General features: G+C 44.0%; 3 protein-coding genes across 3 annotated transcripts; all 3 read right to left on the reverse strand.

Annotated features, from left to right (window-relative positions):
* Positions 1–866: 866 nt before the first annotated feature.
* LOC139350166 (zinc finger protein 791-like) lies at positions 867–7,523 on the reverse strand. The gene is made up of 7 exons (XM_070991322.1): positions 7,346–7,523; positions 6,199–6,401; positions 4,284–4,385; positions 4,048–4,143; positions 3,834–3,944; positions 3,407–3,530; positions 867–3,295 (listed from the first exon to the last, which is right to left on the reverse strand). Exons 1-7 carry the CDS (start codon positions 7,371–7,373, stop codon positions 1,224–1,226), a joined length of 2,736 nt encoding a protein of 911 aa, XP_070847423.1. The 5' UTR covers positions 7,374–7,523; the 3' UTR covers positions 867–1,223.
* Positions 7,524–7,861: 338 nt separating this feature from the next.
* LOC139349692 (uncharacterized) lies at positions 7,862–13,145 on the reverse strand. The gene is made up of 7 exons (XM_070990653.1): positions 13,041–13,145; positions 12,203–12,405; positions 11,866–11,967; positions 11,675–11,770; positions 11,301–11,411; positions 11,055–11,178; positions 7,862–10,221 (listed from the first exon to the last, which is right to left on the reverse strand). The coding sequence occupies exons 1-7, from the start codon at positions 13,066–13,068 to the stop codon at positions 8,252–8,254; spliced, it is 2,634 nt and encodes an 877-aa protein (XP_070846754.1). The 5' UTR covers positions 13,069–13,145; the 3' UTR covers positions 7,862–8,251.
* Positions 13,146–15,165: 2,020 nt separating this feature from the next.
* On the reverse strand, positions 15,166–20,470 carry LOC139350132 (ER lumen protein-retaining receptor 2). The gene is made up of 5 exons (XM_070991265.1): positions 20,189–20,470; positions 18,190–18,290; positions 17,805–17,963; positions 16,444–16,696; positions 15,166–15,841 (listed from the first exon to the last, which is right to left on the reverse strand). The coding sequence occupies exons 1-5, from the start codon at positions 20,277–20,279 to the stop codon at positions 15,807–15,809; spliced, it is 639 nt and encodes a 212-aa protein (XP_070847366.1). The 5' UTR covers positions 20,280–20,470; the 3' UTR covers positions 15,166–15,806.
* Between the last annotated feature and the right edge of the window lie 345 nt (positions 20,471–20,815).

A 20,815-nucleotide genomic window follows, 5' to 3' on the forward strand; every position in this document is an offset into this window, starting at 1 on the left:
TATACTGTTTTATACTGAGCATTATGACATTCCATAGTAGAAAAAGCAAGATAGTTACAAATGACAGCTTCATTCTATCAAGTGCCAAGTGCTCCAGTCAGCCATGAGGAACACCAGGACCCTGAAACTGAAGCAGCTACAGGGGGGGACAGAAGTGTTCAGCACGGCACACTTTTGTTCATCAAAAGTATTTCCTATGCAGCGATTTGCATGAAACTCAATGAAACTACACAAGAAATCATAAAATATTTTTTATGAACAATGCAAACAGATTGCAGCGATGTTGGAACAGCCAACTCCGTATAACACCTGTGAAAGGAACTGCAGATCAAGATTCATCAGTGGGCACCCCCCTCCCAGAATCCTCAAGACTTAAAGACATTCGAGGGAAGAGTGGACCAAAAATCCCACCTACATTGTGACAGTAGATTCTTCATAAAAAGCAAATCTGTGTAGTTTTGAGTTAATACCCATGTCTGGTCTCGGTTTCATTCAAGTAGATGCAATGGAAAAATGATTGACATGTTGAGTGTGTACTTCCCCCACTGTACATGTAATTCACCCATTATTCATTTTACTGTTTGGAGCAGGAAACGCTGCTGTAAAAGAGAGAAAACCTGACATTTAACATCTTTGGTTGCTTGCTGATCATGAGACAATTGCATGAGACATGTCTGCCCTTTTAGACCAAAAATCCCATTATATGTACTTCCCATAAAACAGTATCATTTCAGTGGTTACCATAGGAACAGCTTAGCTCCCTCCCTGCACGGAATCCAGCCCAAAATGACGTTCAAGCAAATCCAACGCTCAAAATTATGACAGTTATGACTGACCTCACTCTTGAGTAAATGAAATGACACTTTGAATCAAATGTTTAATTTATTCAAGAAAAAGAAATAAATTCCCAAAGGAACCAAGGTTTATATCATTTATACATACAAATCTTATGTAGAACTACAGCAAACGTTTCTGTAAAAAACAAAAGTTACATTTTTTATAATGCATTACATACAATAACACAGTTCAACAGCTCAAGCTCTGACAGCCTCAGAGACATTTTAAGGAAAATGTCCTTCAACATCCACACTGCTACAGTGTCCACGAGCAAGATCAGATTCGTTGCGTTCGCGTCTACGTCTGACGCCATCCTCTGCGTTCCTTCGATGGGGGATCATTGAACATGACATCCCCACAGGAACTGAGCATCATGTTAACATTAACTATGCATGAACAAGTCTCCTGTGTCTTTTTAAGCCATGCAAGCTTGAAAAGCCCTTGCTACATATCGTGCAAACATATGGTCTCTCCCCTGTGTGGGTTCGCATGTGTAAGGTTAGAAAGCAGGACTGGACGAAACCCTTTTCACAGATGCTGCACTTAAACGGTCTTTCTCCAGTATGGTACCTCCTGTGTATCTTTAACTCTGCGGCCGATCTGAAAGACTTACCGCAGTCGTCGCACTTGAAAGGCCTTTCGCCCGTGTGGATCAAAGTGTGCCTCACTAAAGCGTCCTTGCCAAAGAAGCCTTTCCCGCAGTGCTCACACGGGAAGCGCAGCCCTTTGTGATGGAAATTGTCGTGTTTCAGAAGGCATCTTCTGGAAGTGAAGGTCTTGTCACACTGGCTGCAGGGGAAGATCGGCGTGGGTTTCTCGGTCACAGGTTCGCCCGAGTGATGCACGCGCTCCACGTGCCGCGTCAGCGTGACGCCGTGCCGGAATTTCTTGCCGCACTCCCAGCAGAGGAACGGATACGCTTTAGTGTGCTTCTTCTGGTGCTCCACAAGGTCGGAGTACGATCTGAATCTTTTGCTGCAGTGAGGGCACTGAAATGGTTGGTAGCCGGTGTGTTTCCACTCGTGCCTGATGAAACGCTTCAAACTGGCAAAAGTGGTTTGACAGTGGGTGCAAGTAAAAGGCTCAGTGGGATTATGGACGTCGATGTAGTGCTTATGAAGAGCCTTGAACACGGGGAAATTCTCCTCACACTGGTTGCACTGAAATGGAGTGTGGGACTCTTTGTGCATCGCCAGTGCCTCCGGGTCACGCACCAGCTTCATGCACACTTCGCAGTAGAGCGGGTTGTGAGTCTGTTTGTGGGAATCCAATGTGGATTTGTACTTGAACGCCTTGTCGCATTCGTCACACCTGAAACAGTGCTTAACATCCTCCGGCTTCTCTGGATCCACCTGCTGCTCGTTGTAGCAAATGTTTCTTAAATGGAACCGAAAAGTTTGTTTGCACTTAAACTCGGCGCTGCAGTGAGGACAGTAGAACGGGCCTTCGATCACACTTTTGTTTCCCTCTGGGCTTTTCTGTCCCGAATCTTTGGAAGACCTCCTCTCCGCAGAGGGTAAATAATCGGGGTCCTGGCACGTGTTGTCTGAGGGTTGCTCGTCATTGACAGCCTCGCCAAGAGCACCGCTGGATGACTGTTCGCCCTCCTCTGCTTCAGTCTCTTGCTCCTGTGCTTTCCTGCCAGCCTTTGCTTTTGTCAGATTTGGACATCTGTGTTGTTGCAAGTAACGCAAGCTCTTATAAAACCTTTTACAGTCAGGACAGGAAAAGGGCAGCTCCTCCGAGTGTCGATTCATGTGGCGCTCTAAGAACTTGGCACGACTCACCACCTTGCCACACACTTTGCATGTTCTCTCGTCCAAGTCATTGCTTTTGGTTGAACCCTGGGATCTGGCGAACTTTTTAGGGCTACTGTTCGTAGTATTGCTGCCTTGCTTCTTTCCCGATTTCCTCCACTGCGACAGGTACCGTTTCATTTTGAGTCCTCGGTTCTTTCGCACTGGTCTTGTCCACAAAACGTCAAAGTCCGGGTCTTCCTGTTTGCCCCTCGCTCTATTTTGCACCTCAAAGTCTTCATCTGCGGGACGTTTCCTTTTCCTCCCACGTCTATTTGGCTTCTTCTCCACGCCATCAAGAACAGTCACCTGGCCGTCCTCCCCGATGATCAGAGTTCCCGATTGGTCGCCTTGGTGATCATCTGCCATTTCACCCTCGCTCGCCTCGGTGCCTTCGGCGGGATCTGTGACCACCACAGTATCCATTTCTGCTTTCACCTCACTGCCAAGTCCAAACCACTGGCTTGGCACACATTGTTCAGAGTTCCCACTTCCCTCCACGAAAACCTCTTTGTTCTCAGATTCCACTTCCATCTCTGTGCAGACTGTATACACGAGGCCGCTCTCTGCGTCCGTTTCCGTTTGTTCATTGACAATCACGACTCTTTCCACTGGAGGGAGGCACAGAGCTGACAAGATGCCGCTGTCAACAATGTAAGATTCTGAAAAGAGAAGATCATAAGAACTGTTAAAATGACGAAGAAAACTACTCAACCATGCTATGGTTTTGATTATCTTCTGTGAATGGGTCATTGACATTCTGAGGAGCTCACCTGTGTCCTCTAACTGGCTGAGGTCTTTCTGAGTGCCCAGCAAAGTTTTGAGCTCCTGGGGTTGAGCGAAAGTCTCCATGCACTCATTCAAAACAGACGAGGCGTCGCTGAGCAGAGATGCAATCTGACCAAAACAAATGGAAAACTGATGTAAGGCAACAGCACTGAATTGTCCTCATAGGTGATTTTCATTATATACACAAATACATATGAAGCAAATGAAAAAACATCTGACGATTTACAGAACTTTACAACACTACAATGGCCGCCTATGTCAAACTTAACCCGTGCTTGTGACAATCAGATACAAAGTGAAATCCCGTCCCTCCCCTGTGAAGCTAAATGTCCTTAGTGTAGGAGTATAAAGCACCCAAGTCAAAATATGCTGTGCGTGATGACGAGTTTTTGAACTGACACAAAAGTCTACCTGTTGGAGAGTTTGGGTGGGAAGAAGCTTTTCAAGTCTGGACAGAAACAGCCACATCAGAGTCTGGATTGCTTTATCATACGTGGGGCCAAAGTCTCCTGGGAAAACATCCTGGAAACAAATCATAAAAACCGTGAATTCTCGAGTACAGGACGAACAAGTGCATCATAACATTAAGAATTCCCAGTAAAATATCGACATTTCCAAAATGTACCTGGAAAAAGTTTCTTCTCTCTTCAGGATCCCTCAGCAGATTTTGGACAAGGCCCATGAAATGTGAGTCAGATACTTCTTGTTCTGCATTATCAGTCTGCGAGAAAACATGGTTGAAAATGACAGATGTTGCTTCAGAAAATTATAATGCCAAGATACGAGCTTGTTGTTTAAAATTAATAAATATAATTATAATAACTTCGGATATTTCATTGTGGCGGGTTGGTTTAGACTCACCTCGACGTTCCACAGAGATCTGAGATTCTGCATTCGGTCCAGATGTGGCTGAATAATCTGGAGGTCAGCAGTCTCTTCAGAGCGACACAACTCCAGGATCAGCTACAATCAGAGGGCAGCAGGGATTAGAAACAAATGATCCCAAGAACAAAATACAACCCAAAACTGTGCATCTGCCTGCTGTTCTGTTTACATTCACACTGGGTCTAAACCATCTGCAAAGTACCAAACCTCCTGACTGACACCTTGTTGAGACACAGTTTGTAATGAATGGGATTACATCCTAAATGTAGATTCAAACAGTGGCACATTTGCTTACAGTGGTACGTGTTTGATGAGAGTGGCTACGATAAAAAATTTCCCACAGCCTGGAAAAGTATTGGAGCTCAAGCGTTTTTTCTTGGAATGGTCAACCACATGGCCAAAATCAACAGGATAACCACTCTACAGACTGCTGAAGGAGAAGGTGGAGTGGCTGTGGGGACTTCCACAGAAGACCACCTTCCAGACACTGAAGTTTGCCTTTGCGTCTGCAACTGTACTCTCGTTCTATCAGGCCCACTAGCAGTTAGGGGTGCAGGGGGTTCTGCTGCAGCAGCATGGTGTGGGCAGGAAACCTGTGGCCTACCACCCCAGGTGACTCAGGGACGCAGAGACCACATATGCTCAAATAGATAAAGAATGTTTGAACCTGACAAGTTCAAAATTATCACCAACCACAAACCCCTGGTACCTTTAACAAACAGTAAAGATTTTGATGATGTCTCAATAAGATGCAGGAGGCTGCTTATGAGACTCATGCACTTAAATGCAGACATTGAAATTGCACCAGGACAGATATTATCAGTAACTGATTTACAAAGGTTCACCAAAAGTTAGTGAAATGTAGTAAGAGAGCCAACTCAGTCAGTGTGGTGGCCAAGAATTTGATAGGACAAAGCAACAAAAGTATCTCAGTGCAAGTTTTGCAGAGAGAAAAGAGGTGCACAGAGGAAAGAGCCACTAATGTCTCTGTTTTTAAGTTTTCCTTTGTAATGTTTTTAACTGTTGTAAAGCACTTTGTTTTGCATTTCATTGTGTATGAAAAGTGCTATATAAATAAAGTTTGATTTGATTAATGCCAACAGTGTTACCTTCCAGACTATGGTAAAAAGTAGGTGTAGATCTGTGTGAGTGCACAAGGCCTGGTAGTGTCAGACTACAGGTACTTCAAGATCCTACAGCTATGAGTGGCAACCAGTAGCTAGATCAGAGAAAACCTTTGCTCTGTATGGTATTCCAGAAGAGCTAGTAAGCAATAAGTGACCTCCACTAGTTAAGACAGTTCAGTGAGAAATATGATTTTATCATGTAACATCTAGTCTGCCTTATGCCCAGAGTAATGGACAGATGGAGAGGGCTACACAGATAGCAAGAGGGATTCTTAGCCAGGAAGATCCCTTCCTGGTTCTGATAGTAGACAGACCAACACCTTCTTCTACCAGTCAGTCCTGCAGAGCTGCTGATGGGTCAGAAAACCCGAACAGCATTATCCACCCTGTCTAAGATCTTAGACCCATACTGGCCATACAAGAAGAAATCAGGCAAGCAGATGCAGCTGCCAAGCAGAGACTAGCGTACCTCTACAAACGCAGGAACGAGCTTTTGGTCATAATCAGTGTCAAACTGTATCATGTAAACTGCTGCATCAAGATGAATGTGTGGCGATATGTGGCTGTAAATACACTGTATTCTGATTGGTCCGTTTGTGGGTGAGAGTTTCAACTGTTGTTTTGATGGTTGTGTCATGTTTACATACCCCTCTTGCCTACCAGTTACTATAGCCATGCACAAATATTTCTGCAAAAATCTATTTAATCTTATTTGATTTACTGTTCAGTGGTTTTGATAAACAAGAACTTGAGCTCTTCCTCACCCGTGCTCTGAGACCCAAAATGAGTTCAGCCCGCTGCCTCGTGGAGAGAAGTTGAGGCACAATCTCTGTAACCATAAATACAAACTCCTCAAGCAGACCATAATCTGACACAATTTTCTGCTCCACTGTCTGCCAGATGGCTGCAGAGACCAGTCGAATCGGTGGGACCAGGAGTCGCAGAGAAGAGAGGGGAAGAGAGTGACCTGCAAACAGGGAAATATATTTCTTACAAAATGTTGGAAAAGCTGACACAGTAACACGTTCAAATTAGATTTCAAAGGTCATTTTTTCAAAGTTGTGAACATCACAAACAAAACAAATACAGCTCCACAATTCAAATGTTCAGAAGCAGTTTGCAGAGTTTACACCAGTAGGAGATAAATAAAAAATAGACCTATCATCACATACATCTGTAACGTAAAGCTCGGGTTTAGCATCTTAGTTGATTGACTGAACCAACCAAGAATTACGTTTATTGGGTGACATTGTTTTTCCTCTCCAATCTTTGAACTGGCAATCATAAATCCATAACCTGATGACAAAACTGTGTTGACAGGTAATGTTACAGAGGTTTTTTGTTTGTTTTTTCTCCCTTTAAAAATACAGCAAAACAATTTGACGGTAAGCTCTGGTGAGGCGGATGAGTCTACTTTTATTTCTATGATAAGAGCTTAACGTATGTAACTACGTTAGAGTAACATGTCAACATGCTAATGCATCACAAACAATGGCACAATTGCATCGTTCATATGTTTGCAAGCACCAACCATGAAGTTATATCTGTTTAGACAACAGTTGCGGGGTTGTAACCGTTCTTCAGAGAGCAGCAGCCACCTCAATAACTGATTTAGTTTACAGCCGGTTCGGCTAACGTTAGCTAAGATAGCACAACGCATAGCTTAGCGTTAGCACGTATCCCAAATCTGCCTCTTAATGACTCTTATGCCACTAAGCTAGCGATCTGTTTCTACCATGGAGAGAACAGCTGGATACCAATTCAAGTCAAAATTTGATTCAAATGCGTTACGTGGGGTTCCTTGTAATTAAAAAACCCGACTATTTCCTCACAAAGTTAGCAATGGCATTCCCGCGCGCGGGCAGCGTTGCGGCCTAGCTAAACAAATCTCTCGCAGCAGTTTCTACTCACCAGGCAACTGAGAAATACCTCCGTCCATCTTTAGTATTCACTGTAGTCACATTACACTTAGGAAAAGGATATCCGTCGTTTGACCGAAGTCAAACAAAGTATTTTTACGGTGGCTGTTTCTTAGATCTTTCTTCGTCACTCAGGCGATCTCTATGCGTCAACGGTTGCTTTGCGTTCCGTCCGGAATAACAATCCGACGGGAGGCAGCAGGCTTTGATGAGTTCCGGGTCTTAGTTTGTGTTCCTCTTTCTCCCTCTGCCTCCGTCACATACGATAACGTTAAGCTGCTTTTTCTAAATCTTGTAAATACAAATTGTTAGTTTTCCACTCACATTTGCTCAGTGTTGGATTTAACTGTTGTGTTGTGGATGTTAATTAAACTGAAACTTTTTTTTTTTTTTTTTTTTTTTTTTTTTTTTATGCAAGGCCTAATCAAACTGAAAGAAATTCCCCAAGAACATGACCAACTCCAAACAATTTATCCTGCTGTGAAAATAAATGCACACACTGGCTGTTGAAGTATCTCTTCACCCTTCACCCTTGCTTTTTTTTTTTTATTTATTTATTTATTTATTTATTTATTTATTTATTTATTTTACAACATTGTGAATGCATGTAGAATTTCTTTACACTGAAAATCGAGAAAAAAAATACTTAAATGTTGAAGCAAATCAAACTGTTACTGTACTGTACTGAAATTGACGACAAATATAAAATAGACACTTTGAAGTCAGCTTGCTGTGGGCAGCTCTGGAGGTGAGCCATATACTTTCCACTTTTCCTTCTCATTTGATATTGAAGTGTATTTTCTGGTGATCAGAAAAGAAATTACAGTCGTATTCTGTGATAAGTGACTCTCTACTTGTGATTTTGGCTGTTCGGCGGATCATTCCTGCCATGTTGGGCTTACTGTGTTGCAGATGTATGCACCAGTTTTTTGTGTCTTTGCATGCTGTAGCGCTTGGGGAAAGCCTTGCCACAGAAATGGCAAACAAACGGCTTCTTTCCTGAGTGTATTTTCGCATGTGCGTTAAGAAAACACATTTTAATGAATCCCCTCCCGCAGACGTCACATTTATACGGCCTCTCCGTTGTGTGGTGCATCAGGACATGCCTCTTCACTTCTGTAGTTGACCTGAAGTCCTTGTCGCACTCCGGCACAGTGCATTTGAAAGGTCTCTCTCCTGTATGGATTAATTTATGTCTCGCGAGGGTTGACGCGGACACCATCTTTCCACAGAATGTGCACGGGTGGCGGAACAATTCATTCAAGTGTTTGCTCCTCTGGTGCTTTTTCAGGGCTCCTTTCTCTTTAAAGGACTTCTCACACTGGGAGCAAGAATGCTTCTTCTCATTTCGAGACTCACTGTGGATGAAATTCAAGTGCCGCAGCAGGTTAGACTTCTGGGAGAAAGTCTTGCCGCACTCTGCGCACAGGTAGGGTTTCTCCCTGGTGTGGACTCTCTCGTGGGAAAGGAGATCTCCGTCAGTTTTGAATCTCAAGCTGCACAGGGCGCACTGGAACGGCAGGTGACCCGTGTGCTTCCACTCATGCGCGATTAAAACACGCAGCCTGGAGAACGTCTTCGGACAGTGGTTGCATTTGAAGGGCTTGCTGATTTTGTGGATGTTCTCACAGTGCTTGAGCAAGGGCTTAAAGAGGGTGAAGGTCTCCTCACAGCGGTTGCACTGAAACAGGGTGTGAGACGACTTGTGTCTTGCCAGCGTCGCCGTGTCTCGCAGCACCTTCCTGCACACGCTGCAGTAGAGCTCGTTGTGGGTCAGTTTGTGCCTCTCCAGGGAAACTTTGTACCTGAACGCCTCTTTGCATTTGTCACACTTGTACAGATTCCGAGCTTCGTCCGGCTTCTCCGGGTCCACCTGCTGCTGGACGTACTCAAAGCAGGTTCGGTTCAAGTGCAGCTTAAAAGATGACAAGAGCTTAAACCTGCTGTCACATCGAGGGCAGGCGTAGTCGCCGCTGGGAAAGTGGGTTTTCATGTGAGTTCTCAAGCTTGTGAGGATGTGCTCCTTACAGAAGAAGCACTGGACTTTGCGAGTCTTTTTCAGAGTGCTCGCTTTGATGTCGGAGATGCCACGCTTTCTTCTGGCGGCGAGCCCATTCTTCGGACTCATGAACGAAGGATCCTCATTTGAGCAGCTGGACGATGAATCATCCTCCAAAAAGCCCCCGACAGACGTGACAACAGAACACTCCTCGTCTGAGTAGTCGGACCATGAATCAGCTGCACTGGGGCTACCGCTAGTCGTCTTATGGCAAGAATCCTCATCTGAGTAGTAAGACCATGAGTCCTCTTCACTGCACTCATTGACAGGAGCCATATAGGAGTCTTTGATGAAGCTGTTTGAATCCTCATTGTCAGAGGCCTCTGAAAGCACCCTATTGGACGGTTTTGTTTTCCTAGAAGCTGGCCTACAGGCGTGGAGGGCCTCTTCGCGACGACCTCTTTTCTCTTCTAAAAGAATCTTTTTCAGCCTCAGGCCTCTGTTTGGTCTCATGGGTCGGGAGGGCAAAGACAGCGACACGTCCAGTCTTTTCAGCTGAACACAGCATTGTTTTAGAGTGTCCTCCGCTCGACTCTGCAGTAGGCCTGCATTCTCTTCATGTCTTGTAATGTCACCCAAAAGCACCGCTGTTCCATTTTCCCCAGGAGTCCAGTCAGTTTCATCAACCTCTATCTCAGCTGGCTGATCTTCTGTGACCGTCTCTGTTTTTGATTCATTCTCCACGTTTGACGTACGTGACTGCGCAGTGGTCAAGATGTCGGCTTGTGGTTGTGTTTTATCTGTCTCAGTTATTTCTACAGAGGGAAGTTTGAGAGCTGAGATAATGCAGGAACCGTCCAAGGAACCATCTGAAAAGAGAAAAAAAACATTGCTATAAAATGTTGAAAAAGACTAAACCGTGACACCCGCTGTTAAAGCTGCAGTAGGTAAGATTGAGAGTTGGGCAGACTTAGCCTGAAAATTTGAACCAACACAAGTTCACGTCACTCCCCCTCCCTCTCTACTGCACTCATGCCCCTCCTCCCTGCATTGTCTGCGCTGCTGCCGTGACAACCAGTAACGTTAGCCTTAGCATCGGAAACAAGCTAAGTCTGCCCAGCTGCTACATCACAGTCGCTAACATACCGTACGCGCTGCGGAGTGTTACTATAACAATCACCACATTAGCTTTATGGTTATTTGTTGTCTTAGCTGTATCTGCTGTTGTTGGCAGCAGCAGTATGGGCAGTTTCTCCTCTGTGGGTGGCTGTTGCTCCGCCATAGCTTTCTCTCGCCTCCTGACGCCGCTCACAGAGCTGTTTGACTGAGCGGCAGCCGGCAGCCGGCAGCATGAGCAGAGGGAGGGGGCGGTTCACAGTGTGTGTGAGTAGTGATTGACAGATGTCAGACACTCCCTCATACGCTCCTCTGGCTCTGATTGGTTGTTTTGTGTCGGACACGGTGGATTCTTGCAAATCACAGTAGGAGCAGTAGTTGGGACCAATGGAGCCCATTTTTTTTTCACAGATTACATGTTGCATGTACTGCTGTCTGGGCGTGGGGACAGTTTTAGCAAATATGACAAAAAATTACTTTTATACAAGTTACCTACTGCAGCTTTAAGTTCCATTCATTATTCAAACAGCATGTTATCTAAACGTATTAGTTACTGAAAGGAGCTATAGTAACTATAGAGGCTTGCCATTGTGATCCAGTTGACAGAGGTTTTTTTGATACTGCAGCAGGGTTTTGAGCTCCTCACGGCGAGACACAGAGCCCGCACACTCCTCCAGGACTGAGGACACCTCACCCAGCATAGAGGCAACCTGCGGAAAGAAAGAAAAGTACCGATATCGAAACAGCAAAATCCAGAGGGAGACTAAAGTGACGTCAAAATGACCTGACGTCTTTGTAAAATCTTTGTAACATCCTATGTCTGACTCTTTACCTGTTGGAAGGTTTGAAAAGGAAGGAACTTTTCAAGCCTGGACAGAAACGTCCACACCAAGGTGCGAAGTGCTTCATCATATGAGGGACCAAACTCTTCAGGGAAAATGTTCTGAAAGCAGATGATACTACAACTGAGTACGACAATGACTCATTACAGAATCAAGATTTCATAAGATGTGAGGGAAGGAGTCTGACATCAGCATAGAGACACACAAATATTCACATTCATTCGACATCAATTAGAGTTATGCAAGCTCACTTCATGTACATCTGGATGACCTGTCAGCTGTCAAGAGGTGTGCTGGTACATTACCAACAAAGTCACCTGAAACACAATGAAACCATTCTTCAAGGTGCAACAACAACACTGACCTGAAAGTACTGTTCCCTGTCATCAGAATTTTTCAGCAAGTTCTGAACCAGTTCCACAAATTCTGAGTGGGGCACCTCCATGTTTCCAGCACCGACCTGCATAACATGACATGAGCATTATAAAGAACTGAGCAGACTACACCCACCATCGCCAAGTGTGGAGGTGTTTTTAAGGAGAACCTTAAACTCACCTCCATCACCCACTCCTCGATGAGCACTTGCACTCGGTCCAGGTGTGGCTGAACGAACTGAAAGTCAGCCGTGGCTTCAAACTGACATAACTCCAGAATGAGCTGAAATGACAAAGCGACAGCGTTTCAGAGCTCCAGCAGCAGAAAACACTTCCTTCAAACCTCCGGCACAATAAGCTGCAACGGTTCACATGACAGTAGCTTTGGCCATGTCAAGTTTCATCAGAATTCCTCCAGTTATGTCTCCTTTTATTACATCAGTGTCACGTTCTTGGTGAATTTCAAAATACACTGACAGTCACAGCAGCTACGCTGATAATGGACTGTTCCTCCTCACCCGTGCTCTGAGGCCCAGGATGAGTTGGGCCCTCTGGCGAGCTGTGAGAAGGTCTGGCACGATGTCTGTAACCATGGAAACAAACTCCTCAAGCATCCCATAATCAGCCACAACTTTCTGCTGGACGGTCTGCCAGATCACCGCTGAGACCAGCCGAACTGGAGGGACCAGGAGTCGCAGAGCCGAGAGGGGAAGAGGGGCACCTGAACAGAAGGGAGGTTTCTTAACAACACAGTTTGTCTTGATTTATTTTTATTTGTTTGTTTGTTTGTTTTTTCTTGTTTTAAATGTTATCAGAAAATCTCATTCAAAATCCCACTGACATTTGTAACAGTGCTCATAACTAAAGATGCAGCCTTGGCACAGAGCCGGTCTCAGCTGTGATGACCGTGTTTGGATGAACACCTAAACCTCTTGATGGTTGTTTCTTTTTAACAGTCGAGTGATTTTAATACAGCTCTTCTGTCAGTGCTTCAACTTCGGCAGATGACACCTGACAGGAACATGGGACCACAAGCGGTCAGCTCTGCGCGCAGGTTCAGTGAACACACCACAGGCGCTCTTAAAACTTTCCAACGTTGCCACCGTAAGCTAAGCTAAACATGATATCTGACCAGGGGGAAAGTGGAGGTAATGCTTCCTCTCAAGTTCACATTGGGGGTCAACAATAATGCAAGATATCAGGCTGACAGTGGCTAAAAATGCCTCCGTTGAATGAATATTTACACGGAGAAGCAGTGAATTCATTCCTCTCTAAGAATGAGTGAAGTCGTTCAACAGTTAGCTAGCTAGAAGTTACTTCACTGTTTCCAATATTAGCACGAGAGAGATTACTCACAAATTCCCTTTGAAGTGTTTTCCTCCATCCTGTTTATCCACTGTGCTGGACTACAGTTGTACAGGACATGTCCATCACTGATTTCTTCTTCTTCTTCTTTTTCTTCTTAATGCTTCTTCTTCTTCGTTCCTGCGTATTTTAGCTAATTGCAATACAAAGTTTTAGGTGCGTAGCGACACCTACCGCACCAGAGGCGTACAGCAGTGTGTGGAATAGGATTTAGTTTACATTGGTTTACAAAAATAAATAAATAAATAAACGAATTCATTCTATGATACAATCTGATGTGTTTTAAGAAGTCTATTACCCTTCTCTGTGTTTCCCCTTCATATCCTTGTAACAGTTGGGTCTGTTCGACAGACACAAATATTGGTCCGACGGTGTTTTTGTTCCGGGTTGCCCCGATCGACGGTTCCCATGTCATGTAAACTTTTAGACAATCCAGCCCCGACCAACCTATCTGAGCATTTAAGAATAAACTATATATATAGTCTTTAAAGCTGTGTCTCATCATTTAATGTGAACAGTAAGGACAACAGGGACATATTTGCATGAGCCCTGCATGCTGCCTATATCATCCTCTATATCAACTGGGTAAAAATCAGTGGGACAATGCAGGGCAGGGCTAATCATTTGCAGTGAGATTAAACATGACATGTCTGCGTGTTGCACAATAAAAAAAGATATCCTTCATTATTACAAAGACACCTGTGTAAAATTGATTTAAAGAAATACATGCATAAGTCTTCACATCACAGATAGGAAGTGTGTTCATGTTGTGATTTAATGCGTATGAATTAAAATACTTCATATGTGAGATATTCATCCAGTCAGTCATTCACAGGTATTCATGTATCCAGCTGACAGAATGTGAAACTGGAAACACTCTGAACGCCCTGAAGGTGGAAAGTTTGTCTGAGCTCACTGAAAATCCACTTTAGGATCAGTTTAAAACCAGTTTGGAAATGAATATTCAACAGACACAAGTGTGCTGTGGAAGCCTCCAGCGCACAAACACTGAGAACTGACATTTCAGCCGAGTAGGAGACGTCTCCAACGTGTCCAACAGTTCAACTTTGAAAATGAGAAATAATTGCAAGTCCACAGATTCGGGAATTTTAAATGAGGGAAGAGACAGATTTTGACAAGGTAACTGAACTTGTGCTCTTTTTGTGAAAAGACATAAAAAAAATAGATAAATAACAGAAACACATTATCATTTTATTCATTCAAAGAAGAGTATTTTATATCAATCTTAAAACATGCCTGGAGGGAAGTCATTGCAGCCTCTATTTCACTCTGTCCAGGACATTAATATATTAAATTTTAGCATACTGAGCATTCAGACGATTGAATTGAATAGTGTGATGGAAGTGTGCTAAACTGGAACTAATTTTGCAATTGTTATACTTTGTACACAAGTCCAACTTCAGTTGCATCAAGCATACTTGACTGTAAAGTCCATATCTGGTTCTGTGCAATGGCTTGGGCTTTGGACTCTCCACTGGGAGTCCGACAGCACTTTAGTGTTGAGTGTAATGCTGGATCGGTGGAGCACTCCTTTAACTCATGTAACCACAGCATTGAGACAGACGATTCCCATAAAGTCTTTATTTGTGGTGGCAACATCATGCAAAAGCTCCGGTAAGAAATTAAAAGGAAACTTGGAATGATCTGTGTGAAAGAGACAAACAGAAATGTCTTGAGAAGTATTCAGCGTGAACAGTGTTCGCAGGGCTGTGCTGGTCTCCGACGGGGAGATTTAACCCTGATGCACAACAGGTGGACAATTCTACAGACCGTTCACCGGAAACCAGGAAGAACATTAAAAAATAAATACAATGGCACCTAAAAGAAAAATGAAAGATTTCCATTTCTGTCATGATGGTTTGCATACAGAATTCACTCATCTGAAACATTTAAAGGAGCCGGCTGACACGAGTGGGTGGGCGGCGATGTGTACTTACAGGTGATCTACTGTCCTCATTGGGTCATGAATAGAGCATTCAAATGAAGAAAGCCATTTACAGCGATGAGAGCTCATTGGCATCCTTTCAACCTTTCTTTTATGTGTCATTTCCTGCTGAGCATTCAGCTCAATATGGAGCAATAACATGACACAGACGCAACTACACTCAATGTATATTCTACCGAGGGCTTGGCAACTAAAATAGATTGTCCTTGTACACGGGAATGCATCGTGGTCAAAAATAGGAGAGAAAAACATGAACAAATTGACCACCAAAGTTCTGAGGAATCGACAAATTCCTCCCAAATTGATTCAGGAAAAACAATGCACATTTATTTCGATTGCAAATACTATTACAAATGCTTGAGTCAATAATATCCCACCACAAGAAGTCCACTTCAATATCATACAATGCCAAATCAGAGGCAATTTTACATCTCTTATTCACCAATGTGTCAAATCTTACACATTTTTCTGTAGAAAACTTTTCTTGCTTTTTTTTTTCTTTTCTTCCTTTATACAGAGTAATAAAAAAAGTTAAGGCAAGATGCATCAAACAGAAATCCAAAGGCCATGGGCCAGCCTCTGCAGGGGGGTTCTGATTCCACTGATTCGGGATCAGAAGAAAGCCAGCAGCTCCCGCTTGCTCTCTGTCTCAGGCATCTTACACTGGCGGGAGGGGAAGAGGAGGAAGCGGTGGTGGAGGGGGAGGTGGGGGGTCGTCAGAGGTGTCCACTTCCGCTCCTCCTCCCCTCTGACCTCCTCTATGAGTCTGCCAAATCACTCCTCTTTGGCACTTAAGCTGGCAGACTCAGCTTCTTTCCTTTCAGTACTGAAACAAGACAGTTTTTATGTTTAACACAGACCAAAAAAAAAAAACACATATTGTTTCATACTTATATGTGTGGGATCACAAAAAACAAATACTTTCTCACTGCATGCAGGTAATTATGCTTTTATGTGATGGTTCCCAAACCAGTTAAAGTCCCTTTACAGCAAGAAAATGCCACGAACTGTGACCAAGCTAACCAAAGAACGATGCTTCCATCTCAGATCATTTAATCTTTATTGTTTTTAGAGCCCTGAAGAGCTAAAACTCCACTATTTCATGAAGACAAACTTTTAAAAAAGCGATAAAAAAAATACACTTTGTGTAGCAGGAAAGTTTCATCTTTCCTGTTGATCTAATTGAAAATTTCATGGCACCTCAGTTTTATTAGTCGCCCCCTGCTGTGAGCCGCCATGCCCTGATACTCAGATATTCACCTAGAAAACTTCTGCTACAGTGGGGGTGACTGGTGTTCCCAATATCGGGATTGTTTCTTTAGTCTAAAGCAGCACTTCCTGATGCCTAACCGTCTAAGACAGCAACAGAAAAACACTCACTGTTTCACCGTGTTTCAGAAAATTCAACAGAAATGCAGCGGCACTCACCTTTTGTTACATACAAATAGAAGAAGTCACAGTAAAGGATGGTCTGCACCACCCCAGCAACGATGGCGATCATGTCAAAGAACCCCTCGAAGTAGAACCTCCATATCCAGTTGATGAGGTAAAGGGCTCTGTAGAGTCCCAGGAAGAACAGGTAGTGGGTGGTGATGGTCTCGGCCTCACCGGTCTTGCTGATCATGAACAGCTGAGGCAGGATGGCCACTGACTCCAAGTAGATCGAGAATGTCCACAGAATCTGGGCCAAAGACAGACACAGAAGAAGACTTAACAGGGGGGAAAGAGCACTGATAAGCACTGAATGAATTCAGATACATTTGCCTATTTGTCCTAGAAACTTTTTTATCACATCCAACTGAAAGATAAGGCTGTATGCAAGATTCCTGTGAGGGCACTTGTGATGTAGTTTCCCTGTAAAGCTTCAGCCCCTGGTTACCCAAAACACTGAGAGACAAAGAGTCTGGCCTCTGTATTGTATTGCATTAGCCTGGCGTGTAATGCAGCAAAGCAAAAGAGCTGATTGCCAGTCGCAGCCCCAGTCATTCAGGAAGGGCTTCTTCTTTGTGGGAACCTCGTATAAACCTCAGACCAGCGCATTAATCTGCACCGGAAGATGAGACGCCACAGTTCAGGGGTGCACGATATGCGAGTACTGTTTCAGCATCGACATCGCGATGTCAAGCAAGGCAAGCATGTCATGCTACAACTGTTTTCCTCATTAAAATGCAAGTGTTTCATGTCATTACACAAACTAGTGCTTATGCAAACCTTTGCTGGTAAATATTTACACCCACTAACTGCCGATGTGTGACTGATGCAGAGCTGACCAAACAGCAGCAGCTTGCTAATATTTGACGAGACTATAGAGTGAAATTCTAGGAATATGGTGATCAGGTTTGACCTGACACTTGATCAAATACTATTTAATAATAATATAAACCAGGAGCAAACTATGCAAAGGCTTTCCCAAATAAAACTACACAAACAGTACTAGCTCTGAAATACATACTGTATAAATTCAACCATTTAGAAAGTACTGTCAAGTAAGTTTTCTCTGTTCTTTACCCCTAAAACTGTTTGTGATGCAACAGTGACTTCCTGTTTACACCGCAAATTGCTTTTGACTGAATGTCACTTCAGATGTTTCCAAGTAGCTATTCTATACTAATGTCTTTACAAGCGAAGACATTTCATTAGTTTTAGTGGCTCAAGCACAGTTGGTAAAAGAAGAGGTTAGAGAGAGAGAGGAACAAAGCATACACACAGGAGAGAGACGGAGTAACATGTGCATACAAAAGAATTGAATTTGGTGAGGTATCAGAGTGTGTTTGCGCAGTATTTCTAACCTCCAGGGGAGAGAAGTCATGGTTAACCAGGAAAGCAAGTCCACCGACAGGGACGACCAGGAACTCCACTCTGAACGTGTCGTGATTCCCATCATAAGTCGCCTTGAACTTCAGGTAGATCAGGTACACAGTGGCGTACGCACATCCGATGTAGATGATCTGAAAGACACCGACAGCATGAAAGATGAACATTCGCTGGTCCCGGTGTGTGTCGGTCCGTCACGATCAAGCAGCGATGACACGAGCTGTTACATCTCGCTGGGCAACGTCACCAGCTAGCAAACACGGGTGTGTCGACTTGGTGTACTAGTTAAACTCAAACACTGCATGCTTTGTGAAAAGAAAAATGCTGCAGGATATGAGAATGAGGAGCAACGTGTTTCACCTTCATGGTGGTGTTGTAGAGAGAGATGAAGGAGGTGAGCAGGTCCAGGTAGCGAGTGGTGAACACTAAGGCAAACAGGACCTGACTCTTCCCGGAAATACCTGTGAGGAGACAGCAGGGGACATTCAGACATTTTTGCATCCCAGAAACAGGTTTGTATAAGGATGAGGCGACTGGAAGAAGCTATCAGCTGTCTGTGTTCATCATCGGTTGTGTTTTTGGGAAGATTTTTGTCATTTTGTTACTGTAAAATGGCCTGGCTCTGAAGAGGGAGTGAGGGCTGCTGCTCAGCGAGCTAACCCAGTAGAAAAAGAGGCCAGTGAAGGCAGCAGGGAAAACAAGAGAGTCAGAATATTTTCACATCTAACTCAGTGAATTGAGGGTGTAGTTCAACCAAACTAGAGTTAAAAACTGTTGGAGTAGTGGAAAGAGAGAATGTAGTGTGTCTTATAATGGCTTAACTAGTTCAGAAAGTGTATGGTTGTTTTTTTTTTTTGCTAAATAAGATCAATGGGTATACAAATATTTCTTGACATTTTGGAGTTTACTTTGTTTGTTTATGAGACTAACGTAAACAAATGTGGTGAACTCACTGCTTGCACACGTGTCCCCGAGCTATGGCCATATGTTACACATTTCATCAAATTGGGCAACATTGGCAAGTGCTGGTTGTCAGCAGCTGGAAAACCTGGTTAGTATCTAACATGCCACTGAAACAGACAGCTGACACATCTTACCTAAAGAGAAATCTATTCATCCAAACACTTTTGACATGACCTGCGTCACCAGATGTTAAATTGGCTGCAACTTCAAATGACACATTTTAAAGCAAACAGCATTGTCTCTGCCCAAATACAATAACCCAGAGTTACTCACAGTAAACCACAGACCTCACACATGGCTCCACAGCTCTCTACTACTTTTTAACAACATATGCCCACCCACTTTATCTCTGCAGGAGGAACAAAAGTTTTTATTCATTCATTCACTCTCCAATGTCCAATTCTCTGCAGCCAGCCTGTGCACAGACAATGCATGTGAAATACCAGAGCCAAGAAAAGACTAATATATATTACAAAGTTACACTGCGGCGCTCTAATAAGCAGTTTGCGGTGTAGGTTTGAGCATGTCTGTCTTCATCCTGATGTGTAGCAAGCCTCTCTGTTTACCTGGTATTTTTGCAAGTGGCAGCAGAAAAAGCTTAAATAAGATTGACTTTCATGTAGAGCAGTCTGGTTTAATCTCAAGCAAACACCAGTAATGACATTAATCAGATGACAACCTGGCTTGCTGTGATAGGGGCCTGACCTTTGACCGGTGGAAGAGCAGCAAAACACAGTTAAGTTTAACAGCGATAAAACAGCACGACATAATCAACTCTTCCCTTTGGGTGAATGCAAAAGCATATCAATCAGGCGCCGACTTTGCATCTCCAGCTGTCAACCTGTGAGCACTCAATGCTGCCACGTCAGAAAGGTCACACAGGGCTAACGCAACTAACGTAAGGTGTGGGAATAATCGGGGCGCAACGCAAGACGTGAGGCTAGTAGTTTCCACCAACAGTTGAAACGGCGAGGCCCAAAATGTCAAACTAACAAATTCTGTGGCCCTCTGGTCCCCGTGTCCCTAAGGTTACCTTACGTTCTTACGGGACCAGCTGCACTTGTCAGGGCTAGCTAGCAAGACAGCTGCTGTTAGCTGGACTTTACAGGTACTTCCTCTCGACAAGAGCAATTAACAAGTTTCACATCGCTCCTCGTCATGCTCGTCATGGTCTTAACAGTGACAGTGACAGTCTGAGAAATGACTAGCCAGTGTTGGTGTTGCTAGCCAGCGAGCTAACGTTAGCCGAGAACCCGCTAATGAGGAACCACTACAGAAGACGTTGCACAGTAGAGACCCACTTCGCCTGGATACACTGTCCATTTGCATGGCAGGACACATTCTGTGCAAGACAGGGGGTCATGCAAACTCTAAGTTAAGGTGTGCGACTACTCACCGGCACAAGACCTGGTTTTCCATATTTTTAGCAGCAGGATGATGATGGCTGCTAGGTGGGAGAGATCGCCGGTTAGCCTGAAAATGTTCATGTTTATGGCAGCGCAAGCAGAAATACACCGATTTAAAACTCTGTAAAGAGCTCAATTCGTCTCCGGTAACGATTATTTGATGACCTGACAGAGTTGAATGACACCGTGACACTAGAATAGACAGATTCTCGCTTCAGAAGATGGGAAAATGGCGAGCAAAGCGCGACGTGGCTTGGGGACGTGGCCAAGACAACAGTACCCAATGCAAGAGGGGAAACGCTGATGCGCTGAGCCAATCAGAACGCAAGGATGCTTGATTTGCATAGATTATTATATACTGATGCTGCCTCCAGGCTCTGTGGAAAACATTGTAAATTTGAGCTCTTTCTTCCAGCACCTAGGTGTCATGTACAAGGAAATGTACCGCAGCTATGTGGAGAAAGTACTTGTCACACGAAAGGAGTAATATTTCAATTTAAACTAAGACAGAAACAGAGGTAATGTTTTATCACAAACGTGTAGAAATGCTGTATCAGCGAACAACTATTCTACTTCCAGTTGTGGCTGATTGTGCAAGCATAAATGTGCAATATACA

Source organism: Chaetodon trifascialis, chromosome 21, assembly GCF_039877785.1.
Source record: "Chaetodon trifascialis isolate fChaTrf1 chromosome 21, fChaTrf1.hap1, whole genome shotgun sequence".
Lineage (NCBI taxonomy): Eukaryota > Metazoa > Chordata > Actinopteri > Chaetodontiformes > Chaetodontidae > Chaetodon > Chaetodon trifascialis.